The following is a 19,019-nucleotide window of genomic DNA, read 5'->3' as shown; positions in this document are numbered from 1 at the left end:
TGAACTACATTGGAGAAAAGAGGTCAGAATGTGGCCCACAACTGTTGTAAATTACCATTATAGCTACATGTTCAGTGACTGCACAAAATAATTTCCTAGAAGGCTATAAAAAGTCTTCAACTCAGGAGGCTCTGGCTCCGTATGTATTTGTGCAGTGCACATAGCTATACCTTCACCAGCCCCTTTGGGAATTAATAAAGAGCATATGCTAATGTCCCTGGGATGCTGTACAAGACACAAAACTCCAGGTATAAGAAACAATCAGATTTTAATACCTCTAAGTTATGGGCAACTTGACGTGTAAATCAAGGTGTTGCTTACGCTAGGCTTTCTCTAACAACTGTGGGAAGAAAGTGTCCTCCACCCTCACCCCAACCCCCTACTCTCTCCCCTTCCTCCTCCACCTATACCTATCACTTTACCATCGTCTCTTCATATGCCTTAATATTGCCCACCCTAACAACCCATTTCAACCTAATTGGTTTCTGCATTCTTTATTTCCAAGCAATTGAATATGGTGGCTTGCACTTGCGATGCCAGGGCACTTAAGGGACTAAGGTAAGAAGGTTGCCACAGTTTGACACCAGTCTACAATACAAGGTGAAAGCCTCCCTCAAAATAGCAAAGAGAAAGAAGAAAAAAGAAGAGCCTTTGAAGAGTAACATTCGACTGGTAGTTAGGTCGAAAGCATACCTTTTGTGGGGGATAGTTCATCTCAAATCATGCAGTTTTCATGGACAAGTCAGAATTGGAAATGAAGATGTGATTTACTTCGGTAGACAGATGATAAAACAGTCTGCGAAGATGGGATCATCATATTTGTCTAAGATGAAAAGTAGCAGAGCCTGATAACGAGTCATAGTAGGAGGGGCCGGCATGAAGGTTTGATGGATAAAGTTCTCATCACAGGAATATGAGGGTTGGAGTTTGGATCTCTAGGAACCGCATAAAACCTTGACCACTGTGGTCAGCAGAGAAAAGAGATGCCAGAAGGGAGACGGTTAGCTAGAGTAGCTGAGATCCGCAAACCCTGGTTTTATCAATGGACCCAGGACAATACATAAGGTGGAGAATGATCGGAGAATGAGCAAGACACCTGCCATCGATTTCTGACCTCTATGCACTTGTATGCAACACACACATGCACATTCCCACACTCAAATCTCTCTCTCTCACACACACACACGCTCACACATTCATCCGTGTATATCAAACTCTTTAATAAAAGTGCTATGGGGGTCGGAAGAGATGGCTGAGCTGTTAAGAGCATGTGCTTCTCTTACGACAGACCCAATTTTAGTCCCCAGCACCACATTTGTTGGCTCATCACCACCTGAAACTCCAGCTCCCATGCATCTGATGCCCCTTTCTGGAGCATTTGCATATGCTCATAACTTACCGCATCTACACCCAATTAAAATGAAATAAATGGTTGTGTTTACAGTCAGGGTAGCACTGGCGAATGGATGATAGCGATGATGAGAGTGACTGGTACCTAAGGAGAGTTTATCCCAGGCCTCCTCCCACAGCAGCCCTGGAAGTACATAGTATTTCTCTGAGTTGCTCAGAAGCAGAGCTAGCAGTGCAGAGAACTTAGCTGACTCACTATATCATGGAGCTAGACAGTGGAGAATTGGTTTGTGTGAATCTAAACTTCTGGTCTTTACAAAAAAGGTGGTCTGTCACCTTCTTTGCTACACCAGTGCAAGATAAACTCTGGTGTGTTGCAGGCTCCTTTCCAGGAGGCTTTTCTAGTAAGTCACAGGCATATGGTCGCTGGTAAAGAAAACAGGGATCCACTTGTGCTGTCTGAAGAGTCGTGCCATGAAGACAGGGATATTTTAGAATGATGAGTGTCATTTTCACCCAAGGATGCATTTTCTTTAGAAGAGAAAGCCAATTTATAAGTGAGTAGCTATTGATCATGAAGAGATTCTTTCCATTGGCTTTGATCAAGTGCTTTTCCCTTTTCTCTCTTAAGAGGCCCTGTAGCAATTTAGAAAGTGTGTTCAGTCAAAATGTTTTTGTTTTTTCCCTCCTCTTGTACTCTTTCTAAGTTCTTCGTGCTAGTGGTAAAGCATTGATCAATTCACAGCCAGAGTGTAAATGCTGTTATATGAAACTTTGCTCTTTTTGAAATGCTAAGACCACATGTTTCAGTTTAGTGTGTTTTGCTCGTTTGTTTGTCCTAAGTCCTAAGTCCTAAGCATCACTTCTGGAGCTTCCGCATTAACCTTACTGTGTGTGTGGTTTTCCTCTTTCTCTCCATTTCTTCCATTTAGGCCTCTAGTAGAGAACAATTCCTACTAAGAGAAAAGTGAAAACAAAGAAAAGTACAATTCATTCAGCTCTTTAATGCAAATGAACTTATTTGCATCGACTTGGATTACTTTAGTCAGAAAATGTATATAATGGAGAGCAATGAGATCATATGGGCTCTTTATGGTTTCTCAGCTTGTGTGAGCATCTATGATGGTAAAATAAAGTCTCTTTGGGTTTTTTTTTTTTATGACTTGAGCATACTAAATATTTTAATCAGTAGAGACTATGTGCCTTCACCAAATCTTAAGCCATCTGGTCCCTTCCTTACACATCACCTGGCAAGAATAGATGAATGAATCCTCACGGTCATTCATACCTCCATGTTCTTGCCGAATACTTGATGAGTTTTCAATGTCAATGGCCATTTACCAGATTGCAATTCAGCTTATGACCGTACTCCTTCCAAATGTGCTTCCTGTTGGATGCCTGCAAAGGAAGTTCATCATAGCTCAGCCTCTGCAGATCTCAGTGTGATCCCAGTGAGTGAGCACAGCCAGATCATAGACCCGAAGCAAAGAATACACAGACTCAAAACGGAGAAAACAAGTGTCCAAAAGAACGCTTGTTCTTTTTGTTTCTCTGTCTTTGGTGGTATGCTACCTGGCCCTGAAAGACCCTAGGTCCCACCAATCATCACAGTGACACTGGAGATCAGTCCAGAAACAGCTGTCCAAAGCTAATTTATTTCCTAATGCTGAGGCACTGTTAATTTATAAATTACACTGGTAATTCAAGCCATTATTAATTTCAGATGGTGTAGGGCAAGCCTAATTAAAATATGACACCAATTGCCACACATATGTACCAAGGACTACCATTTAAAATTAATGGGAATATTAAGTGTGACACTGGTCTCTGAGATGCTTTGCACAGTAATTATAGCATTCTAGCGCGAAAAGATATGACAAACGTTGGCCTGGAGTTGGTAGTAAATAAACAACAGCCATGCAAGAGGAATCACAGTTTCTTCATGAGACTCCTTTCTCATTTCCTCTACTTTTCCTCAAACCAAAGTTCTAAAGTGTATCGTCCTCCGAAACAATAACGGTTACGCTGAAGTTTCTGACAGTTGGTGCTTGAGTCTTTGGGGGTTCCAGAAGATTGTCTTCTGTGATGGGCTGTGAACCCTGTTTTCTATTTAGTATACCCTTGCTTCCTTTTGTGAATTAAATGTTCATCATGTTTTTTATGAGAGATGTTGGCACTTCTTTTCTCCTTCAAAGGGAATAGAAGAAAACATTTAAGTTCATGTAGTACAGATTCCACAAGGCCTAAATATCTGTAAATTGAGTGCTCTGGGTCAGTATGCTGTTGCTGGATGCTGGCACAAACTTAGCATGGCTAAAAAATGTTGCAGGAGAGTGGACAGTGACAGCCCTTTCTTACAAGATAGTGGTGTGTGTGTGTTTGTTTGTTTGTTTTTTATTATTGTTTCTGCTGTTGCTATGGTTACTGTTGTCATGACAAGAAGGAGGACAGCACTGTCATATGCATCTACACCTTATATGCCATCTACGTACTTCTTTGTATAATCTTAATTTCTTAGTTATTGGTTTTATGTTCTGGGTTATCAGAAACATATGACATTGTGGAGAGATTTTATGACCTAAATCTAAGAATCCCTTGTCCACTTCTGAGGCTGTCCACATAAATGCAGCTTCATGCCACCTCCCTCTGTGCCTTTCTAAAGCATTTAGGATTAGCCACCCCACCAGGTGGGCAAAACATGAGCCTTTTCAAATGCTTTCATGTGCCCTGTGTTCTTTTTATTTGTTGCTCTCAGTAACTCCTTGAGATAGCAGGCCTGTTTTGTGAGTTACACCCAGAAAAGTGTTTCTCCATTTCTAGGGATAATTGCAGTCTCAATTTGTAGTGGCAGAATTAAGCACAGTGGGCCTCCTGCTCACTTTTTACACTTCCTTACTTTAGGACAGCCTCATTCTCATTATCCTCATTAACACCTTAGGGAGGGTAATGCCCGAAGGGAAAGAGCATTTTCCTTATTTATATCCTAATTGTCAGGGAAACTAAGGCACAGGGCAACTTCAAGACAGACCTTGGAAACAGATTTTCTTAAAGGCCTTGGGCTCAGCCAGGTGTGGTGGCATCTGCCCAAAATCCTATCATAGAGGGAGGTGCAAAAGATAAGGTGTGCAAGGTCTAAGCAACTTAGTGGGTCTGAGGACAGCCTGGGGTACATGAGATCATGCCTTTAGGGGACGCTGGGCTTTAGTCTTTGCATGACTGAATGCTCATGGCTATATATATGTGTGGAATGTGGTATGGCTAAGGCCTTATTATTAGTGATTTCTCATTAAAGGAGTGGAATCAAATCTCAGAATGCGTAAGTGATATGGGAAGCTTTGCCATTGAGAATTCTTACTCTTTACTTTTTGTTCTTCTTGTGGTTGGACCTCAGATGTGTGATCTTGATGTTGGCTTGTTCTTTGGGTTTTATGGCTAAGAGTTAGTTCCAGGAGATTGATACCTGCCTGCCTGTTTTTCTAATATGAAAACAAATAGTATCTGTCTTACTGGTGATGTGTCTCATGAGAGAGAGACAGAGACAGAGAGACAGAGAGAGAGACAGAGACACAGAGAGACAGAGACATAGACACACAGAGAGAGACAGAGAGAGACAGACAGACAGACACAGAGAGAGAGACAGAGACACAGAGAGAGTCTGAGACAAAGAGACAGAGAGAGAGAGATGGGGGGTGGGGGGAGGGGGAGAAGAGAGAGCCTTATGCAGTATCCTCAATTGACTCATGCCCAGGCTGGCAGTGTGCAGCTCAGCATCAGAGGCTCACTTTAAGTGGTGCCTGGAGGTCAGAAAGAGTTAAGGTGCCTGATCACATTCCAGAGCTGGACCACATGGCAAGAGATGAGCAGTGTAAATACCAAATTATTAATCACTTAATGGAGAACCAGTTCATTCTCTCCATACATGAGTTCAGTAGGAGTAGAGACACTGCAGCTGGAAACCTTTGCTTGGCTCCCCAGTTTCCAGCAGGGGAAGAAAGAGGAAAGAGAGTCTCTGAAGAGTTCCTAAAAAATTTGAGCTGACAAAGTGACAGTTCTTGATGTAACCAGTTCCTACTTCGTTTTTTGAATGAGTGTCCTCAGCCTTGTCCTCTGTCTTCACCTCCCTCTTTCTCCTGCAGCTGTGGGCTTTGTGAGTGAGGATGAATACCTGGAGATTCAGGGCATCACCCGGGAGCAGTCCGGCGACTACGAGTGCAGCGCCTCCAACGACGTGGCTGCACCAGTGGTACGAAGAGTGAAGGTCACCGTGAACTGTGAGTGGCCTGGCCAGCCCCCACTGCATGAGTGTGTGAGGGTGGCCTGAGATCAGGACTGCAGCAATAAGCCAGCCTTCAAAGTGACAGAAAAGACCCAGTGTCACTTTCTAGTCTCTGGTTTGAAGAGCTAAAGAGTCCCAAGAATCCAAAGTCATCTGTTTTGGTTTGGTTTGGTTTGGTTCGTTTCACAAGCCCAGGTGCCATCCTTTTTTTTTTAATAAAAGTAGCTGAGAGTAATTTTATATGTAATACTACACTTTCACACATGCCTAGCAAATCAGTAAATGGGACTGAATGCATTTATATACATGTATTTTAAAATCCATAGCTCACAGGTAATTTACTCACATGGGGCAGTGACAATTTCCCTGTCAGATACTTCTGTATGTCAGGAAGGCCTGAGCTAGAACAAACACCCCAGCTGTGTGTACTTTGCTCTCAGTATCTCAGCTATTTGTAATGAAGATGCTGATGTTTATGGACTACGGGCTGCATACATAATTTAAACATAAGTAGATACAAATGCAGGTTTTTAAAGGGTATATCTCAAATTTATATTTTTAACGAATAGAAGCAAAATTCAAAATCTTTGAAGGCCAGTGCTGTGAAAACTTCATCCTTCTTTTACCAACCTTCTAAATTCTCCTTGGCATTGATCTACATGAATTTTCTGCCAATTCCTCACCCTTTTCACTCTGGGCTCCTTGTTATGTGCCTTGGCTTGATGCCCTATGACTTGTGGAAAGTTTTTTTCTTGGGACAATATATAACCCAATACCAAGACCAGCAGCGTAGAAGCCTCTCCTGTCACATAGGCAGATGGGGGAGGGGAAGGGTACTGCATGTAGAGAGATTAACACTCAGTGCTTAGTGTTTTGATATGTGCTCCAGTTCGAACCTAGAGAGCTGGAAACACCTTAAGCAATAAAGGAAAGACAATGTTCCCACGTTTCCCTATTATTTAAGCTTTATTTTTAAGGAAACTTAAGATTATTTACAATTGTTGACAATGAGATTAAAATGTAAAAAAAAAAGAAATAGTGGATTCAAAGAAAAAATTATTGTGGAAATTAGTAAAGGGGGGAGTCAGCTCCTGAAATATGAACTATAAAGCAGAAAGCTGCAGGGTTCGCATTCAGAATCTGCCTTCACAATGCAAAAGCAAAAGCAACGTAATCGGCTCTAAGATGTACATTATCTGCAAGATAAAAACAAGTGATGGTCTTAGGAGAAACTTCACTTTTCCTGATACTGTGACCCCAGAGAAAATTCTCTCCAGGATCTGTGCAAATTGACACTTTCTGACACAGTCCACACATCATGCACAATGCCCCTGCATCAAACAGAACAGTAATTTTTATATGCCAGGTTTTTTTTTTTATTACCCATTGGTGCAAACTTCTAGGATGCCGCAGGTAGCTGAGTGAATATTCAAATGAATGCAGACAAGCAAGGAGGTCCAGTTTAGCATGGGATCCATTTGAGAATGCCCACGGGGAGGACTGGTCTGTATGTCCTTCAGGCTCTTCTCCCTGAATATCATTAGTTATAACTGAGTCTTAGGTGGGAATTGAATAGTCTGAAGTTGTACAATTCGGCAGGAACCTGGTGAGCAGAAATTCTATGAGGATGATTAAAGGTGCCAGCTGCCCTTCCCATGGAGTGTAAGGGTGACGGGTGGGTGTCAGCCTATGAAAGTTAAAAGGCTTAAATGGGCACTGTAGTTCAAGTGCTGACTGCTCCATCTCAGTACCAAGAGGAGGAACGATGATGCTGAGAGACCACGTCTTCCTTTAGAATGGCATCTGGGCCATTTTCATTCTCTGTAACAACCCAGACAACGGTCTGAGGGTGCAGATTGGCAGAAGTCGAGCAGAGAGTAAGAGACAAAATCTATGAATGAACCAAGCGTTTTTGTTTTTCATTTTCAAATGTACTCTTAAATGACACACACACAAAAAAATCTTCTTTCTGTAGATCCACCATACATCTCAGAAGCTAAGGGTACAGGTGTGCCCGTGGGGCAGAAGGGGACTCTGCAGTGTGAAGCCTCGGCAGTCCCTTCCGCAGAATTCCAGTGGTTCAAGGATGACAAAAGGTATGGTCCTCTCTCACACCAACCCACCCCTCACCCTCGAGATTCCTGATTAGAGACAGTCACAATCTAATCCTCGGAAAAAAAATCCTCTCCTGACATCTTATGGGGGTGTGGCATGCAAGCAAGCCTTTTCTAAGTTAATAAAAGTTCAGCTAGTCTTGCCATGTCATCTTCTGTGTTATCAATAGCCAACTAGCAGGACTGAAAGATAATATTATTTATCCAAGCAAAATTCAGAAAACAAAAGCTACCAACAACATTGTGGGCCCTGTGACATATACATATATGCATATACATATGCATGTACATATGTATATATGTACATATTACAGGAATGAAAATAATGTATTCTGCATAAAGATATTTTTACCACTTTCCCAGGCCTAAGAAATGCTGTCTGCCTCTAGGAGGGGCTCTCAAGTTGCCTGCCCATCATAGGTCTCCACTTCCTCCCTGAGGTTATCAGTTGTGCAGTGGATGAGTCCATGACCTTTCTGCACCCTCCCTTTGTGTGCAGGTTGTCCTTTCTCTGTAGGAGAAAAGAGTCAGGACTGTTCCCTTCCTTCCCATTGTCGCAGCCATCACTGGGACATTTGTTATGAGTCACTGAAGATGATCATTTCGAGGAGTTATCAAATTGCATGTCAGCGCAGGGGTCAACAGCTCAGTACAGCCAGGCAACGTGACAATTACCACTATCAAAGAGCTATTTGAAGGTGGATGAGCAACAAATAAATGTGTAAGCTCTGTCTGTGTTCAGAATATTTTCATAAAGGTAGAGGCAGTGGTGCTGGAGGTGTGGCAAAGCCCTGTCAAATCTGTGGGTGGGTGAGCAAAGAGTGAAGGAGGCTGAGGAGAGAAAACCACAAGGGAAGTCCGAGAAGAGCAGCCGGAGGCATCCCAGTAAAGCGTCTTACTCCAGGGCTTGTGTTTACTACACTGTTTTTCTTTCCTCGTGCAGTCACTAAGGACTCACAGCATTGCCTATCTCCTCAGCCAGTGAACTCAATTTTATCTAGACTCAAATCACTTCATCATAAAATCCATAGGCAGTGAGGAACACTGCTCATGATTTTGGGACGCATCCTGGCAGCCTCTAGTAAGGTGCTTCCATTTTAGAAATGGAAGATGTAGGACAGAAAGAAGAAAATAAATTCCCTGAAGTAAGAAGTGGAGCTAGCTGTTTTCCTTCATTTAAGAAATCATAAATCCTTCTTTCCCACCACCCTCCTTATTGTAATAAAGAGAAACTGAGTCTTAGAATTCCAAGATCTAAAATACCCCCACATTATATATGTATATATGTGTGTGTGTGTGTCTGTGTATATATATACACGTATACATATACACATATACATTTTTGCCTGTTTTTGAACACTATCAAAATCTTAGTGAAAATTAATTTGCCGCACTCTATTATTCAAATCCTTAATAGGAAAAAATAGAAACAAAATATAACAGAAAAACAAGCTCTCAAAATGTGTGAGGAAAGTACAACAACAATGTGTTCTGAGGCAAAGGAAGGGAGAGCTGCCCTTTTGCACAACACCCTGAAGAAAAATGGAGACAGTGGCGCGATGCTGGCTAGGAGGCCCTGGTTCAGGCAGCTTTGTCGCCCTTTTAAGATTCTTTCCTAGCTTCTCTTTTGCTTCTCCGCATTGATTTTTCTGTGTCCGTTTATTCATTTGCTCATTTCTCCACTGGCTCATTTATTCATTTCCAGTGATTCTCCCATCGAGTAGGTTTCTCTGTCTTTCCAGCAACCAGCATGCCAAGAGCATTTCTACCATGTGGTCCTTGGCTTGCTTCCTTCCTTTGTGCCACTGAGGCTACAAGGCAAGCCTCAGGTCTCAGAGGGACTATGACATGTGTCCCAGTAAATGACAACCGAAGTCCATTTCATTTTCACCTGCACGAGTAGAATTCAAGAGTCTTTGCCAGGGACAGGCAGTTTTCTAGACATCTTCGGGGGCTTCTCTGTACTGATGCCCGTGCTTCCTCACTCTGTGTCTGCTGCCATTCAAAGGGAGAGGAGATGGAGCTCTATTCTTAGAAAACCATGCCCACCCAGCCGGGACAGTGACCACTGAAGGGCCAACGGCTTCTGCTAACACTAGTAGTAATAGTGGGTGGGGATCTTTGGGTGCCTGTGGAGGGGAAGATGTGTCATGCCAGGAGTGTGAAGTGCTGCAGACTGCTGCTGGCCACCCTGCACTGTTCAGCTACAGACATTCTGTGCTGTCAAGCCTGCTTTGGGTAAGCCTCTTCCCACTGTGGAGCCAAAATCCAATTCACAGCTTGCTTCTGATGTGAAGAGTTCTTCCCCCTGCTGAGAACACCGCCAAGCCAATAAATGGGATCCACACCCATACCGCTCACAGAGGCCTCCTCATGGTGGCTTGTGAGCCTTGGACAGTACCCCTTACAAGAATAGCATCTTTGTAACAAGCCAGAACTAGAACAGTGGCCTCTGGTCCCGTAGCAGGGTGCCTTGTGCCATACCATAGAGCCAAAGGGCCTTTCAGTGAGGACTGTGGACCCAAACCAGTGCACTGCTCTTAGCTTTTGAGAAAGGAAAACACCTAGAGAAAAATCTCTGTAGTTAAAAGCAAGGTGAGTCCCCTGTCCGCATCAGCTGACTTTCCCAGGAGCTAACATGGCCAGAGAAGACTGTTTCAGATTGATCCCCTGAGATACTCTGGGCAGGTCGCTCTTCCTAAGTCCTGTGTAAACATTCAGTTGCATTAAGCAGAACAAGTAATTATCATGATGGTGTCATTGGTGTGTGTGTGTGTGTGTGTGTGTGTGTGTGTGTGTGTGTGTGTGTGTGTGTGTGTGAAGATATCATTCATTCTAGACTCTTAGTCTGTCCCATGAGAAAAATTGACCATTTTTTTTCACCTGCCTTTCCTGTTCTGTTCCTTGTTTGCCTAGACTGATTGAAGGAAAGAAGGGAGTCAAAGTGGAAAACAGGCCTTTCCTCTCAAAGCTCATCTTCTTCAATGTCTCCGAACATGACTACGGGAACTACACGTGTGTGGCCTCCAACAAGTTGGGCCATACCAATGCCAGCATCATGCTATTTGGTGAGACTCTGCCCGTGATGGGCGACAAGAGAATGTGCAATGGGGAAGGGTTGATGGAATGAAAGAGAGTATAGAGGCAAAGAAAAGTATCAGAAGTGAGCCAGGTAATGTGAGAGAAGGGAAAAGTAAGGAGGAGAGAGCATTTCTACATGTAAGGAGGTAGGCTTCAGAAGTGGGAAAAGAAAAATACAACGTTCCTTTATCTAAAATGGCAAAAGCTATAAAAGGTAGCTTTAAGATGCCAAAATGGCTTTTTTCCCCTTCCTCAGTGATATCTCCAACACTGACTCGGGGATTATAATTGGACCAAATCGTTAAGATCTCAGAGAGGAGCGTTTACAGCTTTGGTCCTTTGCTCACTGGGCTAAATAACATGTTCCCTTTTCCGAAACTTTTCCAGCATTGGCACATAAGAAAAACTGAATAACATTCATAAGAGCTGAATCACAGCCCTTGAAATCCATAATAATAATAATTTCAGAGATGGGCAGGTAAAGAAGAGAGAAAACGGGACGTCTCAATTTCCCTGTTTGTGTCAATGGCTGGTAAAGACATTTGCCCATCTTCACCATCATCTTCAAAGATGTCATATCATTGTTCATTCATTAACTCTTTATTGAGGGACTAAATTTATAAAGCATTTTTTTTTCTGCCCTCATTTCATGCCCAGCCACTGTACTGGAGGCAGAAGCAGTAAGCAAGCTTCTTGGAAAACACTGGATGCCTAAACCCTGAGAGCAGTGTCTATCTAGGAGTGACCATACATTCCTAGCTGTCATCAAGAGCCAATTCAGATGCCTATCCATGGCTTTAAACCTTAATGGGTGCAGGTACTTCCTGTGGGTGTGTGGTGACTTTCTGATTGCCTTGTGAACACAGTTCTCCATAGCTCACCAAGTTCAATGACTGTCAAAGTTTCCAATTTCTCCTGTCCCCTGTGTTAAAAATACACCTGGATGTTGTAGAAAGGGAAAAGAAAGATATGGACATAAATTCTTGGTGTTCTGTGAACTTGCAGGCACGCTCATGGCCTCAAAGGATCCACACTGTATTCTGTCCCTGCCACATACCCCTGGTACCAACAACATGTGTTCCATGGTACCATCTCTTTGTCTAAATCACATCCTGCCAACCCCTTACTCAGCATATGAAACACAGCCCAATGGCCAGTGTTAGCCGAAAGAGCTGGGAAAAGGAAGGCCATATTTGATTTTGGAACACATAGCTCAGAAGGGACAAGCTGCGAGTAGAGTGCCTGAGATGCTTCAAGTCTCAACAAGGATAGTCATGGGCATTCTCCCATGTACAGGGATAGCCATGCACCTCTCTTGACCAACGAGATCATCATGAAGGCCTTTTGTGCATACAGGGATAGTCTTAAGTGCCCCTCTTATCTGTCACAGCTTTAGGGGTTTACGGAAGATATCTGTCTATGTGCAGAAAGGATAAAATTAGAAAGGGGCACCTCCCCTTACATTGCAAATCTGAGGCTCAACCACAATCCATGGTGTTTCCCTCAGTGCCTTCTCACATCTTTCTCTTTGGCCACAGCCACCCCTGTTTTTGGAAATAGTTGCCACCCACCTCCCCGCCCCAACGTCCATGCCCTTCAAACTCCTCTCTGTTATAAGATGGAGATAGAAATGGGTTTTCCATTGGCTTTTCTTAACTCCCCAGCCCTCTTCTCTCAAGGTATATCAGGATGAGAATGGGGGAAGAAGCAGACTATTTTAAGAGTGAAAGAGCTGACATTTGTCACAAGGAAATCTGTGACACATGGGCCATAAACCCACTCTTTCTAGCAGACCCATGTGTGGCAATCACAGCTTTGTTTTCCCTCCCTCCCCACCGCTGATAAAAGCACATACCCTCTGCCTGCTTTGGGATATGTTTGTAGTTGTCAGGTGGAGGAGGCCTGAGCCAACCAAAGATGAACGGGGCACATGTGGGGAAGGCCCTTAACGGAGGAGGCCTCCAGATCTGTAACATACAAAGTCTCTAAGAGGAAGCAGAAGGCTTGTGCCCTCTTTCAAATTTATCTGCTTAGAAATAAATTCCATTTGTTAGCTTCATTTGGGAGACTACTCTTGAGGAGCCCACTACAGAAGTGCTGTGTGGGTACCATTCTTCCGAGGAGCTGGTGAAAGCTCCAATCGTGTTTAAGACGAGCCTTTTCAAACCCTCATCTCCAGCCAGTCCTAGTCCAGACACTACTGCAGCTCCCAAGTTTATCACTGAGGCTCACCGTTAATAAGGTCCATTGACAAATATAAATTTATTAGGGAATGGTCCACGTCCCTTCCATTAGGAGCCATCCAGCAGACTAGAGCAGGTGGGACCGTAGCCCTTACTTTTGTGAATATAGAGAGAGCATCCGTGATTTAGTTCTTTCCCCAGCACCCATTTAAGAAACCCAGCTAAATTATTGCCATTTGTCATCGACCTGCACACAAAGCATAAAAGGGTGTACTTTCCATGTCACACTAAAAAGTGAGAGGCTCTGCAGTATGAAATTCCTATTATGTTTGTATCTTAGGAGATGTAGGTTCTCTAGGAGCAAGGTGGACCTTGCCGTTACCAACCATTAAGGCTCTGAGCATCTGGTCTCTTGCCCTAAGGAGTTGAGTGTTCATTCAGTTTTGAGACCACTGCTTCCATATCTCTGATCACAGTGGTTTCCAGGAGCCCTAACACAATTCAGATTGTGATACAATGAGAACAGAAGTTCCTGACTTTAGTCTCTATCTGTAAAACAATGGGATGAAGAAGTGGGAGGAAATAAAATCATGTGGAAAGGAGCTTTGGTCCTTTGTCTACAGTCAATTTCCAAGCTCAGTAATAGCAAACATTGAAGCTATCTGCATTAGAAAATACATGGAGTGGTCCCCTGCCTGGCTTCCCACCATCCCACCCATGTAAAGGGTCACAAAGCATTTCAATGTTTGTCTTCCTGCACTGTGTCCTATGGCCTTTGGTTTGTGTCTTTCTTTATTTATCCTTTCCTCTAGAAATGCTTGTGAAAGGCAGTATACAAACTATATATGAAAAATATATAGCGACTGTATATAATATATGTGTTTGTTTTCATTTTTCTCTCCTGTATGTCCCCCACCCGATTTAGAACTAAATGAGCCTACAAGCTCAAGTTTGTTGCAAGGTCAGTATCCCTCTTGCCTTCTGTTTCCCCTCACACCCCCTCTCCTCAACCCCAGAGCCCTCACCCTCTCCCTCTCCTTGGTGTTGATTTCCTGATATTTCTAGCAGTGAAATTGCTTAGAATGTGGCCATGACAGATTATTAAAGGAGGCTCTTGGGAGCTGGTTAAATGCCACCAAAGCCTTTTCCTCAGTGCATCCCATGCAAGACTGTCTAGGAAAGCTGAGATTATTAAGGCAAATAAAGCATCATTAAAATGCCAAACCCAGAGACCAGCATTCAGACAAAGGTTTGAAAAACAAAACGTGAACCAATGAGTAGACAATAGAACCACCGACTACTGTGGTGGCAAAATTATCTGTTGTGTACATGAGGAGTTCTGTTGACACCCCTTGGAAACAGACTCAGACAGGGGCTCACAGAGAATCAAATGGCCCAAGAAAAACATCACCATCACCTGATCCACATGTTTCTAAGGAAGGCCTGGTGTCCCAAGTAGTGATCCAAGGTGGGGTACCAAGACAGCTGGAGCTCACAGCCTCAGTTCTTAGATAAGTCACATAGCCTTAGTTGGGCTTAATTCCATCTTCTATGAAGAGTAATTGACCCTTCAGAGCATTCCAGTGTTCAGCCATAGACACATTTAAAATGCTCTGAAGCACATTAGCACATTTTGAGTCTGCAGATACAAGCTAAAAGACAGAGACTTCCTCCATATGAGGCACATCCCACATATCTGTTTCTTTTCACTTTCCTTCTCACCAGCCCCTTGAACTTCCTATCCACTCTCATCTTTTGCCCATTTGTGATTTGTGTTGCTCTTGATATGCTATAGGCACTTGGTGTCTCTTTCCACTTCCTTCAAGTCCACTCACCCAGTGTGAGTGATGTTACAAAGTCATCTCTACATGTCACTGTCATCTTCTAGAGGACAATAGTTTTGTTTTTCTATCTGCTTTGTCATGTTGGATATTGAACTCATGGCCTCTCATATACTAGGCAATGGTCTACTGCTGAGCTATAGACCTGGCCCTTGATTAGAGTTTGTGCCCCACTGATAGCCCAATGAGAAAGTACCTACAAAACTAAGTGAACAAGCTTTCTCTACTCCCAACACAGTCTGAATTCTCTCCTTCCATTTCCTCCCCTGCATCCACCCTGCTCATCCATCTATATTCTAACTGTGTGAACACTCACCAGAAGATGGCATTAAATCTGAGAGGTGGGGGGAAAGATAGAAAGAAGTGGGGGAGCTATGAGAGAGATGAAGAGAAGTGTTTTTATCATAGAAGGGGGCAGGACTGCATTATCCACCCACATGATGCACAGCACTGTGCTGATGAGTCAGAACAGGAAAAAGAAACAAAGACCAGGGGGGAAAATAGGGGGAGTCCATGGATGTACTCAGATTCAACTTATGACGCAACTGCTGCCTTTGAACTCCCAAATGAGGCATCTTCCTGATCTAAAATAAAAAAGTATTAAAAAAGCACTAACGTCAGTATGTAGAAAGGACAGGTGCTGCCATGGTGCTCTCAGAAGTTATTAAGCTAATTCTGACCACTAGGGTTCCACTGTCAGGAAATGGGGGGATTTTGAATTCAGGGAGTGGCTCCTAACAAGCAATTCTTAACTGAAGTGTCATTTGATTGGTGGGAGGCATCTCCTCATGATAAAGCATTGTGCAATGAGACTAACAGAAGAAAAACAGCAATGGAAAAATGAAGAGATCATCTATCTGTCCTTGGAGTTGAGCATAGGACCCAGAGCAGGCAGCTATCCTGCTATGCTCCACTTGTTAAACAAGACTGGGCTGCCCCACTGCCATGGTTCAGAGCAGATCAACATGGGAGGAAGTTCTCTTCATCTCAGAAGTCTCCTTGCTGGGTGGAAGTAAGGGCAGACATTTTAGACTATAGATGTCTGAAATGTGACCTTCAACATAACTTCTGGATCGAACTGTACTTTACAAGAAGCAGACCTTGCACTCAAACATGTCCACTCACCTATCTGTATTCATTTTCCCCTGCCATGGCTAGTCTCCAACAGAGTAGAAGAGATCGCTGTTTTCTCCAGGAATACCTCCAAGAGAGGCTAACCTTATGTGATAGACACATACAGAAAGTGTTATATGAATGTATGGGTTTCCACTGACAGGAAACCCTTCCCCTTTAGAGAAGTTTGAGGCTGCCTTGCTGCCTAATATCTGAATGGACAAGAAAGGTTTTGATAAGGGAATTTTGTTCGTCCTCAGCATTTTTGCCACCCTTGACGTATTTCTCTGCCTCCCTTTTGCAAACACAACAGATTGCATGTCACCTTCCAGTATTAATATTTGGTGGTGCAGGGCTCTCCAAGTGATAAATAAGGACTCTGGACTGTGTCATCATCCCTCACAGAGCTTCTGCACTTGTAAGAGTGCAGGGCCCACGCTGCAAGCTCAGCGGCTCCACGGTCGCACTCTTCTCATTTGTGGCCCTCTATCTTCCATCTGCTCAGATTTGATGGTATCAGTGGGCTCAGAAATGTTGCCTTGCTAATACTGGTGAGCTTTGCAGTATTAAAAAATGGACAATGAAAATCTCCTCCTAGATATCAGAAGGAGATGATCAGTTCTTCCAGCAGAGAATTCAAGACAGCCAGCTAAGCCAATCTACCAGGCAATCAAGCAGACAGCATTTCTATGCCATATATATGAAAAAAATCATTATGTTTTTTTTTCTAGAAGAGTGGGTTGAACACCCATATTCACCAAGCAAACGTTTCTCTCTGTGAGATTTAGAGACCAGCTTTGAACTGATCTGAGTTTGTAGATCAAGCTATAAGCATTTGCTTTGCTGACATAATAACCACTTTTGAGCTGAGCAGAAATATGTAGAATTACCTGACTTAGGGACTTGTTTTTCTTTTCATTTTTATATATTTTATCTTATTCCTTCCCTTGTTTTGTTCTTTCTTCCCACTTCCTGTTTTCCTTTTTCTTAATCTTTACCACCCTACTGTGAGTTTTGTCTGGATTTGTGTTAATATAGCATTAAAAGGGGGGAGGCAGCTACACTTTAATCAAGGTCCTATTGAAGAAAAATATTTGGATTGTCAGCAATTGTTTATTTTTTAACTTTATTTTTATTTTATATGTGTGAGGTTTTTGTTTGCTTGCATGTCTATGTGCTACATGCAGGCCTTGTGATAGAGGGTATTGGATGATCCCCTGGAACTGGAGTTATAGATGGTTGAGGAATCATAGATGGAATTATATAGAATGGCTGTAGATGGCTGGGCCCTCTACAAGAGTAGCCAGGGCTCTCCCCACTCCCTACTCTGCCCCATTCTCTCTCTCTCTCTCTCTCTCTCTCTCTCTCTCTCTCTCTCTCTCTCTCTCTCTCTCTCTCTCTCTCTCTCTCTCTCTCTCTCATTCTCTCTCTTTGCTGTCTGTCATAAAACTCACTATGTAGACCAAGCTGGCCTCAAACTCACAGAAGTCTTCCTGTCTCTGCCTCAGGGGTTGGAGGCATGTGTAATCGTGCCCAGCTTTGTTTCTTTTCTTGATAGCTAAGATGATACTCAACATCTAGAGCTTATGGCATCAGAGGTCCTGACTTCTGGAAGCTAGACACAATGATAGCATATCACTATGACGGAGAGGGTGGTGTCAGAACTCCTGCACCTCTGCTTGACACTAAACAAAAGTAGCCCACAGTCCACAGAGGGAACACCACGCCTACATTTTCCCCTGCTGTGCTAAGCAAGGGCTGGCTGACACATTGTGGCAGAAAAGACCCGAAAGAATGAGTGATACATAGGGTCAGAACAAGTATGGAATTGCCCTATATGCTTGTGGGTGCTAAAGAATTGAGTTTATTTCAAATGCCTCCAACAGAAACCCAGTGTTGTGGCAGTTGAATGGAAACAATTGTGTGTAAGTTGTTTCTGGATTCTCTGCGTGGCTCCTAAAGCAGGAATGCGTGCCCTCAGTTTATGCCTCTTTCTTATAGCGCCAAGTCTACCCAGAAGCTACTTATGTCCACCTGTAGTCCCATTTGAGCCAGTGCCCACCACACTCTGGATAACACCCTACAAGACACCACAAGTGTAAACTACTTGTGATCTGGGGACAAAGTCTGCATTATTTCTTTATCCCCTAACAGCTACCTTTCTAGACTACCCTTTCTTATAGCCACCTTACTTCTTAGCACAGAGAGACACACACAAACCAGCCACTCCTCAGCTCCTGGACTGTTCCAAGGGTCTGGAAAATATTCCATGGGACAGTTCATGCTAAGGGCACAAGACATATGTGGCCACCACATTTAGCTTTCTACCCTAGGTTTAACTTGGACATTCCTTCAGTGGCAAAGCATTGGGTCACCTCTCACATCTTTATGTATTCAGAAGGGCTTCTTGGGGTTGGTAATATACACTTAAATCAGGTCAGCTCAAGGCCTGGTATCTCTAAAGAATAGCTTAAGAGCCTGAAGTACAATATTCTTTGGTCTTACCAAAAACACTGAAGCTGCAGTTAGGAAGCACTGGATCGAAGACTGTTGTCTCTATCCAAATGGGAGGACTTTTACACAAAGAACAGACTCCTAAGGTATCACTTCAGTGCCCAAAGCTTTGGTGATGTTTCTTATACCCTCTGTATCCAGCTGAACAACTGCGTGGGGCCATGGCTAGCCAGTGAAGTAAAAGATGATTGATTATCACAAATGAAGCCATAAAGCTGTTGGGTGCCCACAGGAAAGTAGGGGAGGCCCTGTATATTCTTCTGAGAGCTTGCAGTTGGGAAAACGGGGCTCTTCCATGCTCTAGTCGATGAAGGAGCCTCCATCTTTATGAATCTGCAGGGACTTCCAGAGAGTCCTCGAGTTTCAGTGCAGACACAGATACCACTGTCTTGGGGGCCCTATAGACAGTGCCCACTCAGGCCAGATCGAAGCCCAATATTATAAGTCGGGATTCCTCTGCCATCTGCGAGCTGACTCATCATTGTCTCGAAAAGACACAACTAAACGCAAGTCAGCCTTTCACATTTTATAATTGACATGGGTACCC

General features: G+C 43.4%; 1 protein-coding gene across 1 annotated transcript in view; it reads left to right on the top strand.

The window, feature by feature from the left end:
* LOC127198246 (neurotrimin-like) overlaps window positions 1-19,019 on the top strand; it is a 996,997-nt gene that overhangs the window by 972,277 nt on the left and 5,701 nt on the right. The window contains 4 exon segments of the mRNA XM_051156108.1: window positions 5,487-5,621; window positions 7,602-7,722; window positions 10,657-10,808; window positions 13,930-13,965. Of these exon segments, the coding sequence (XP_051012065.1) occupies window positions 5,487-5,621; window positions 7,602-7,722; window positions 10,657-10,808; window positions 13,930-13,965 (444 nt within the window).

Source organism: Acomys russatus, chromosome 14, assembly GCF_903995435.1.
Source record: "Acomys russatus chromosome 14, mAcoRus1.1, whole genome shotgun sequence".
Taxonomy (NCBI): domain Eukaryota; kingdom Metazoa; phylum Chordata; class Mammalia; order Rodentia; family Muridae; genus Acomys; species Acomys russatus.
The sequence above is the reverse complement of the archived record's forward strand: the minus strand, read 5'-3'. Positions and strand labels throughout refer to the sequence as shown.